General features: G+C 35.9%; 1 protein-coding gene across 1 annotated transcript in view; it reads left to right on the forward strand.

Annotated features, from left to right (window-relative positions):
* Positions 1-8,379, forward strand: part of TMEM47 (transmembrane protein 47) — a 30,147-nt gene extending 21,768 nt beyond the window's left edge. The window contains exon 3 of the mRNA XM_082717913.1: positions 4,980-8,379. Within this exon, the coding sequence (XP_082574039.1) occupies positions 4,980-5,158 (179 nt within the window). The 3' untranslated portion in view covers positions 5,159-8,379. The remainder of the gene's footprint in view (positions 1-4,979) is intronic.
* The last annotated feature ends 2,060 nt before the right edge of the window (positions 8,380-10,439 follow it).

The raw sequence follows: 10,439 nt of genomic DNA on the forward strand, positions 1-10,439 counted from the left end.
AGGCAGCTAGAGCTTAAACTTCGTGGAAAAATTCTGGAAACCGGTTTACAACATACAGCTCAGTTATTTCATTGGAAGGACTAGAGAACTGGGGTGTTTAAAAACCAGATTCTGAGAGTCATTGGTAAGGGCTGAGGTGATGCAGGGGAGCCAGCAGTGTTACTTTCCCAGAGCAACAGGACTGCCCCGCAGTCAGGCAAAGTAGCTTTCATGGCCAGAAGAAAAGTCAGGCAAAGAAGTGCAGGTGCTGCTGACAGTTGGAAGTCAGGCTAACGTGTACTGGAGTGATGAAGATGAGAGCATACGGGTAGGGCATGAATAGCATGTACAATTCAAATAACCTCTGAGATGTCTCCCTGTAGAAACCAGTCTCTTATTTTTATGACACACTAAGCCTTTTATAGTCTGAACCAAACCTTTCCATGGGAATGCACCCTTTATTCCAACCTCGTGAATTTTCCTCAGGCACACCCTCTTATACTGCTAAGCTCTATACAAGCTGCTGTTTTTTTTTTTTTTTAACTAGAGGTCTTTTTGTTTTTATCTTCTGATCAAGTCCTGTCCATCCTTCAAGAATCAGTTCCAATGGTGCTTCCTCATGGAAGCCCTCCCTTCTTTATCCAGGCAGAAATGGTGTTTGGGACATCATTAGAGTTCAGGAAATGTGTAGTTAATGGGTCAGTGAACATGCCTCTGCTCTTACTGTTGAACACATTCATTTCTAATTATCTATGTGTCTGTTTTCACCATAGAGTATGAAATATGACCGGCCAAGAGCCTTGTCCTGTCTGTCTGATCCCTTTCACCTGCCACACAGTCAACATCCAATAAGTGTTTGTTGAAATATCCCCTTAAATGAAAATATTGAATATTTCAGTATTGAATGTTTTCAATGTTTCAGCATTGAAAGCGCTGAAAAATAGCCTCTTAAAGAAAACTAGACGTAAGACAAAAATCAGTATCTCTAAGTTCTTGTCATGCCTCTCTCCACACAATTTCATGGTTAGTAGTTTCGTTACTTCTTTTCAAAAAAAATGGAGAGAGGTATAAAATGAACTTCAAGCTCCCTTCAAATTCTAAAATGCTACAGGACTTCACTTACGTTGCCTCTGAGGTAGAGCACAGAGAATATCAAAACCAGTCCCTATTATGTTTCATTGATTGGTAGGAAAGTAGAAATGTAAGTGTGATGATGTTTTCTTGAGTTCTGGCCTTGGTTTGTGTGTTTGTTTTTGCCTTCACAGCATCTATAAAAGGCAAGGAGGCATTTTTACCTGCTTCTGTGTATTTTTTATTAAGTGGAAAAAGTTATTTACAAATGCAGGTTTATGTTTTTTTTTCTCAGTTTTGCTATTACATGCTTTTCTCTCAGTGATTCTAAAGAGAGTAAAATAATTCAGAGGCATAAAGCGTTTTGGGGTAATTTTCATCTGGCTACAACACAATAAAGCTTTATCTCTAAGAAAGCTGTTCAGGAGAATATGCCGGAGGAGCCTAATGGAGTTGTATTTCCACTTTTCCACTAGTGGGAAATTATGTCATTGTACTATACCATGGAGGCCAAATATTTGCTAAATAAAACACATTGAAGTGAATATTAAAAGCGGTCTAGGTAAACAACTCACCCTAGGGACTGGCAGTTTCCCACAAGAACCCATATAATCCTTCTAGAATAGAATTCAGATTAGTTATTACTTCTCTGCTCAAACTCCTTTAGCAGTTGTTCATCACACTGAGAATAAAATCCAGACCCCCACCCATGGTTCACAGGGCCATCCCCAAATGGGCCCCTGCTTCTCTCTTCCATCTCCTGTCCTGCTGTGCTCTGCCTCGTTTTCTATACGGCAGCTACAGTGTCCTTACTAATGTCCTGCTGCCACTGGCCTGCTCCTGAGTCAGGGGTTCTGCACTGCCTCTGCCCTTTACCCCACTCAGTTGACCTGCACCCTCACTTTGTTCTGGCCTGTGCTTAGATGACTTCCCCGCAACCCCCCGCAAAGAGGCTTTCCCCAGCTTTTGATCTGAAAGAGCAGCCTGTGTCCCTCTATCTGGTTTTCTGGCATTCTTGTATTTTCATGTGTCTTGACAATACCTGCCATATTCTCTGCCTAGTTACCAATGGGTAACTAACCCATTGGTAACTAGGTTTTACCTAGTTACCCTGTGACGGTAGCAACTTTTGTTACCAATGCCTTAAACTGTACCACTTGGTTCAAACATTTATTGAATGAGTGAATTTATTGAATGAATAAATGAATGACTATTCCTAATTCACATTTATATTTCAGTCATCTACGGGCAGAATCAGTCATGCTTTGACAAGTTACCAGAATATAGAAGTGTGAGGAGAAATGCCTTTTTTTTTTTTAAACTTACTAACTTTGCCATTTTTTTCTCTACTTCATGGTTGATAGTAATTGACTTCTTATTAGTTTTAAGATGTTTAATACACGAAAGTGCCCTTTCCCTCACGAAGTCACAGAGCCAGCTGACTTTTTTTTAAATACACATTTAGCATTTACTGGCTGGAGGTAGAGCAAGTGTGGGTTACATAATGAGCTGTCAGTTGTCCTGACAATGACTTAAAACATTTTCTGAGATTTTTAAACTATAAACAAGTTCTGATTTCCATTTTGGATGCCAAGAGATTCTCATTTTATATGGACCTATTTTTCCATCCATTCTCTATAGTGCAGAAGTATGGTGGGCGCAGTGTTGACCTACATGGTAAAAGTGCTTCAAATTCTTATATCTGGCTCCAGAAATGTTACTTGACCCCTAGTCAGAACCTTGTAGAATGGAATGATTTTGTGCAATCTCATCCTCATGTATGTTCTGGAGTTCATCAGTGTTATGCTAGAGAGAGGATCATTAATGTAGACTTCTGAGAACATGAATCATATTGGTAACATGGATCTTTTATAGGTACTGAGAATAGATGAACATGGATTTTAAAGAACAAAACTCCAGTTTAATTAAACGCACTATCCATCCTACTGCTCTTTTTATTTTTATTTATTTTTATTTTTTTAAGATTTTATTTATTTATTTGGCAGAGAGAGACACAGTGAGAGAGGGAACACGAGCAGGGGGAGTGGGAGAGGGAGAAGCAGGCTTCCCACTGAGCAGGGAGTCCAATGCGGGGCTCGAACCCAGGACCCTGATATCATGATGTGAGCCGAAGGCAGATGCTTAATGACTGAGCCACCCTGGTGTCCTCCTACTGCTCTTTTTAAAAAATATAATAAACCGTATCTTTTTTTTTTTTTTTTACTATATCACATTTTATTCTTGTCACTTTCACTGTTCATGTTTATTGTTGTACTTTTGGAATTTACAGTATTTTTAAGATGAGTTAAATAATAGTCATTTTGACTAAACGTTTACTTTATGTATCAGGGGTTGGCAAACTTTTTTTTATAAAGGGCCAGAGAGTAAGTACTCCTGACTTCCTGAGCTGCATAGTTTCTCTTGCAACTACTCAGCTCTGCTGTTACAGTGCGGACAGTACATAAATGAATGAACCTGGCTGTGTTCCAAGAAAACTTGTTTTCAAAAACAGACAGCAGACCAGATTTGGTTGTTTGCCAATCCCTGCCCCATAGTACATGGTACCCCAGATTTTTTAAGATTGTTTCTTGAGGGTGGAAGCTGTTCTGTAGTAGAGAATGAGGCAGACGCATCCCATAAATTCTAGTTAAGCTGATTTAAATGAAGTAGAAATTATATAATAGTTGATGCAATATGCAGTGAAGATTTTGAATGGAAGCCATCATCTCTTATGTAATCTAGTGCCTCCCATATAGAAATAGCCACAGGATAAGGGCCATTTTAATTTTATATATAAGCAAAAACAACAACCCTTCCCTTTCCTGATGAATTGGTTTGTTTTATTTTGTTACGTATGACTCATCACAGTTCCCCCTTTAGCCGCGACTGACAACTGACTTAAGAAGTGAGAGTTAGTTAAGAATGAATAGCTGAGTTTTGTGCTTGAGGTAGTACCCAGCATTCACTGATGTTTTCAGTACCATTAGCTTCTTCCTATGCCTTCATTGATTTCATTCTTTTTTTAAAAAAAAAGATTTTATTTATTTATATGAGAGAGCATGAAAGTGGGGAGGGTAGAAGGAGAAGCAGACTCCCTGCTGAGCAGGGAGCCCAATGTGGGACTTGATCTGGGGACTCCAGGATCATGACCCACGCAGAAAGCAGTTGCTTAACCAACTGAGCCACCCACGTGCCCGATTTCTTTCTTTTTTGAAAGTAGATGAAGAATGAATATATAAATGTCATCTATTATATCTAATACAAAAGTATAATTGGATATGGCTTCTTTTGAGTCCCTTTTGAAGAATGAGAGGAAAGGAATGAAAATCATTTTTGATCAGTGGAATATAAGCGAAAGACATCACAGTAAGAATTGCTAGAATCATCGGCTCAGTTGTGGTATTGAGAAGCAACAGCAAGAAAAGTGTGTCTTAAAATCACAGCTTAACTATTTTCATCAGTACAAATGAATTTGAATTCCTCAATTCCTTAAGAGCATAAATAAATAGCAAAAGTTTGGGGTATTTGGGAATACTGTTCTCGGGAAACTATTTACAGATTTTGTATAGTGGAACAGTTGAACTTACAGTAATACTTGCATAATAGTGATGCTTATATATGTATGTCTGTAAAGTGAGAATCACTATGCTCTTGTAAATTATTGCATTAATTATCTCATCAAGTACTATTACTGTGAGTTACTAATTACTAACAGTAATTCTTACTATATTGTGAAACAGTGTTAAAGAAAAAAATGTTAATGTTTTCAGGTATACCATCTAGAACAAGCAGTCCTTCAATTTTTTTGGCTTTAATATTTGATTACAAAGTAATTCTCATATATATATATATATATATATATATATATGTTGTACCCTTTTATTTCCTGCAAATAACAGTTTTCTAAAATCTATTTGCTTTTCTTTCAGTTGTTTTACAGGTTTGCAGCCTGGTCCTTTACCCAATCAAGTTCATTGAAACTGTGAGCTTGAAAATTTACCATGAGTTCAACTGGGGTTATGGCCTGGCCTGGGGTGCAACTATATTTTCGTTTGGGGGTGCCATCCTTTATTGCCTGAACCCTAAGAACTACGAAGACTACTACTAGAACCAACAGTCTGAAATTTTAAAAACAACCAACCATCCAACAAAAGGATTATGTCTGTATCTTTTCTAACTCCCTGTTTTCTAAAACACTTGTGGAGCATCAAGCAGTTTGCTCGGTTGATTTAATATCTTTTGCCTTTTGGCTGTCAACATCATAACCAGCTTTTACATCCATTTTAGGGACCTGCACAAATTAAGAGAGCTGATTAGACATAGGCAAATGCTGCAAACTTCAAATATGTTCATGTCATTTTTCTTGACAAGTGAAGGGTCTATATGACAGCAACCATTGTGAGAAACTAGTTGGAATGAGAAATGCCTGAATCTCCTATTGCCTGCAGGGGAGCAGCTGGCATAAGCAACATTTAGAAGTTCCTTTGCTCTGACAAGGATTCCACTGTTAGAGTCCTTGTCTCCTGCTTATCCCACCCAATGACTAGATTGGCCATTGGCTATTTGCTTGAGCGAGCTTTAGAAAAGTGAACTGCCCTTTGGCACCTAATGGAAGTTCTGAATGTAATTGGTTCAGGGTACATATTCCACCTTCAAGAATACTCTTTTTTTTAATGGGAGGCAATGCTTTGGCCATCAGCTTCTCCCCGGGAAGGGAGTCGAGTCTTGGAGACATGTGCTTTTCATTATGTGGTTAGCAGTTGTGCCTCAACCATATCTAGAATGAGGAAAATTGAGAGTCTCTACTTTCCCTGGGGCAACTAGAAAGAAATATGCATGAGTTGCTTTTGTCCGAAGTACCCTTTAAATCATTTACCAAACATTACCGCAAATAATTGTGCATATGTAACAAGCTTAACTATTTTTATAGAAGGTGAACCATTAGTATAAATGGTAATAAGTTGTTCCCTAGCCCTATACATGCATTTGCCTATTACACATAAAAGTAATATTTGCTCTAGTGAAGTGATTTGAACACTAACCTTGTACACGTTAAGAGGCTTAGATTGGTATTCACACTTAGTTACTGTACAAAAGTACATATACCTTAAAACTTTTGCTCTATGTTCTCTACTGTTTCACTGAAAGTTTTAATAGAATTGTTTAAGAAGAAAAATTGAAATGGTGTTAATCTGAAAATTCATGATTCTTCTGTAAGCACTGTAGTTCAAAAGAGAATAGCAATTAGAATGATCATTTTGTTAAAAATTCAGTAAAATAGAAGGCTGCTTTTTTTAAGTACTTTAAATGTCTTTATTAAAAAATAAAAGAATAGCAATAGATTTATAGAAATGTTTAAATGTCTCAGTAGAGGAGTAGAATTCATCTGGTTATCACCTGGTCCTCTGAAGTTAACTAATGGGCTAACTGATTTGTGCACACATTTATGATGAATTTATGTTAAGGGAATCATTTGGCTGTTCAGATGGAAGGAAATATTAATGATAGGGAAAAAGTTTGCAGCTAATCTCACACTGCAAACTTGCATTAATCCTGTTTAATATACAAATTTGGATAGTTTAATTATAAACATATTTTTATATCAAATAATACAGTTCTAATATAAAAGTTATAGATAGTTATTTTTGTTAACAAAGACACTAAAACAGTATGTCCTGGTTTTGGCCCTTTTGCAGAAAGAAGCATTGGAAAAATCATTTAAAACCTACGTACGTTCTATTGTATTGCAAAATCCGTTAAGAGCAGGACCACATCAATAGTATTTAATAATTTGCTTTACCTCCCAGAGGAGAGTTCTGCTTTCAGCTTGTCTTAAGAACTGTTGCCAAAACAACAGGGGGGGGGATCTATTTTATTATTCAAACACTTAAAAAAAAACACCCTCCTATCTTGTGACTTTTCTATAGAATCACAAAGTAAATATAAAGAACTAGGCTTAATCTTACTTTAGCAATGACAGACAAAAGTAATTAAATGCATCCTAGAGAGAAACCTTTGTAAAAGTATATGATTCTCCATAGAATCATAAGAAACTAGAAACTGGGTGGAAGTTTTCCAGAATGGTATTAGTATTATAGAATCTTCTGAAGCAATTTTCTTAAAAAATAGTAAAATCTGGGCCAGACTGTCTTGCAGTTAATTGCATATTGTCAGAGCAGCATGAGAAATACGATATTTGTTGGATAGGGATTTCGGCTACTAAACACTCTCTATTGTGAGAGAGTCTCCTTATTCCTGAATAATGGAAGAACAGTACTTTGGTGCTGACATCAATCAGGCACTTTTCTTAGTCCTAATAGAGGATGCAGTGTGCTGTTAGACCAATATCACATCTTGAGTCTTATCAAGTTTTCATTCTCTGTCAATATGACAGGCTGGAAAATGACAGAATATGTTATAGGCTAAGGCACACATGTTTGCAGTACACTGAAAAGTAGATTTCTTATATAACTTTTCTCCCCTTCCCAGTGAAGAGCCCTATGTTATATTTCTACCATCACTAATATTTGAAAGTATTTCATGACTAACAAGCTCAGTACAACATGAAAGTTGTTGTTCATCCAAAATACTTTTTCATCTATCAGAATGAACACATGTGAATTTTCACCTACATTATGTCTTTGCAGCTTTAGGTTTGCTTGATGGTTTCTTACAAGCAAAACTGTTGGCTATAAATCCATTGTTTAACTTAAAGAGATATATACACGTACATACACACATAGAGCATAAAGTACTCAGCAGGGCTAGTTATTTGGATTTCTTGCACAACTATTTAGCTTTTTGTAAGTTCAACTTGTAAATTTTAAAGACAAATATAGAGAGACCTATGTGTTTGAAATATAAATGATATATATGGATTAGCATGTACCTGTATATTATTAAACATGCAATGAACTGACTGGTAAGTGACGTCTAATTGTATGGCTAGCAATGTAATTTATTCAGACCGTATTTTTGTACAGAGCAGCGCACACTAACCTATGCCTCTGTGTCCTCTTTAATGCCTAAAACTGTGCCTAGAAATTTCATCTGTCTTAAAAAATAAAATGATACTTCATGCTGTTTATGCTATAGTTTCTCTACTGCTGTTCTATATTTATTATTTTTAAATATATGACATGTTTACTACTTAAATATGAATCCATGGTATTCTGGTTATTTTTTCTAACAGTCCTCTGGGGGAATCCTGTTTATCACTCCAGTGGTTTTGAGTTTGCAGTTTCGCGATCGGTTCTTCATTTCATGATTTTTGTAGCTGACCTGAAGTTATCTATGTGGAAAAAATAAAAATAAAAGTGGTTTCACTGATGCGGTTTGACTTGTGCCTTCTCTGCTGTGTAGACCCATTAACAGGTTCCCAAATTACATGTCTGCAAGTTGATGTTCCCCTTTATAATATATACTTTACTTAGAAAACAGAACCTGCCATAACATGGCTCTTTTTATGTAAAACTTTTAAAACTACTTTTGTTTCATACTCTCTCCCAAGATTCTTTCTGTTCCTTACAGGCCAGTTATGTAAACACTAAGAGAAAGAAAGAATGTTAAATGTCTCTTTAAAGTTTTCTTTTGAAATGCACAGGAAAGAGATACAGTGCAAGCTATTGATTTTCATACTCTAATGACACAATTAGAAACAGGAGTAGCAAAAGGCTTGATACTCTGTTTTGGATTTTGTTTAGTTTTTGGTGTTTGCAAGGTTGGTTAACACAGCCTCTTCTGCATTCTTTTCTATCATTTTTAATTAGAGAAGTACACTCCATTTGCCATGCACATGTGCATGTGCATATGAACAAATCCATAAAATTGAAATTTTGCATCACGTTTGTGTATATAAATGGTGGGTGTACTTGGAAGGAAATTTAAATGAGGCAATAAAATGCACTTGTATGGTTGCCAGAAATTTTTTCTTGAAGACCTAAATAGAGCCGCATGTAATTGAATAAATTTTATTGTATTGATAAAATCAGTTTGAACAAAAAGTACATATTTTTGTTAGGATATCCTTTCATGTCTCTTATGAACCCTTAAATTTTGAAAGGTTCACAGAACTCTTTTCTGCCAAAAAATACTGTAAATCATCTGCAAGCCTATCCTATATTTAATCTCAGACTTTCAAAAGTATGCATATTTGACAGCCATAAGTTCTAATATTTTCTATCACTTTTCCTTTCAACTGCCTTAGACTCTAATTTGATGGAGTAACATCATTCATATGGTGTATTACATTTTCAAGATAAAGTAACTTTCATTTATATGTAGAATTCTCATGAGCAAAACACTTACAAACATGTCCTGCCTGGTAATTATCCATGACCCACTTTCTCTGAATACAGAGGACATGGAGACATAACTTTGCTCTGATTTGACAAGGGAAAATCCTTTGCCTTCAGAGATTTCATTGTGAACATGAAACAGGAAAGCGTTTTCAATTTGCTCTGCCATGATGGCCATATAGCCTGTTAGCAGTTTCTTTTATTAAGCCAGGTCCATCCTATGTCAATACAGCATACCATTTAAGTCATTTGGGTTAGAAAGTAAATTGGTAGTGAAGTCATTTTCTATTCTGTAAAATAATCCACCGAATACCTGAATTTCTGAATTTATCGAATTCTCATGACCTTCTGTTAATAGCTTTTCAGAAGCAGAACCTTAGGTGGGATTAAAAGAGCAAATAAATATTAGAATTCTGTGCTTAGTATTTTTACTAGAAGCACTAATTTACTTGAATAATTTAACTTTTATGACAACTATTGGAATGTGATATCATAGCTACTTAATGCCAAAGTTAAGATCGGACTAAGTAACAAAACACCATCTAATAAAATGCCAACAGTTTTTCTTATATGAGACAGATCTTCAGACTGTTTGGGAAGTCCTCAGATTTTTTTAACAACTACATGTTGCTATGAGCAGAGAGTCCATATATCTATAATTAGAAAATCTGTTTTCGAAGAGTCACCAGCTGGGTGACTCACACATTTATATTCCAGCAGTAAGTCTAATAGTTCCAAAGTATAACTAAGAGAACAGGAGCTGAACTGTTCAAGAGGGAAGAATAATATGTGGTGTTTCAAAGCCAAGATTAACAGCACACAAAGAATGGTGTTCTTTATAAAACTAAAGCTGTGTTGAGTGGTTCACCAGAGAAACTCAGTTTTGGCAAGCAATTATTTCCAAGTTGAATGACTTCATAGGAATAATGATTATAAAGGAAACTTGGAACAAGTGCTGGAAAATCATGTCACCAAACCAGCAAAAACCTTGAATACTTCAATTTCTGCATGTGACCAGAATTAATGAAGAAAATAGTATCTAAACATATATATATATATATATATATATATATATACACTAATAGCCATATA

The sequence above is a fragment of the Mustela nivalis genome, assembly GCF_964662115.1.
Source record: "Mustela nivalis genome assembly, chromosome: X".
Lineage (NCBI taxonomy): Eukaryota > Metazoa > Chordata > Mammalia > Carnivora > Mustelidae > Mustela > Mustela nivalis.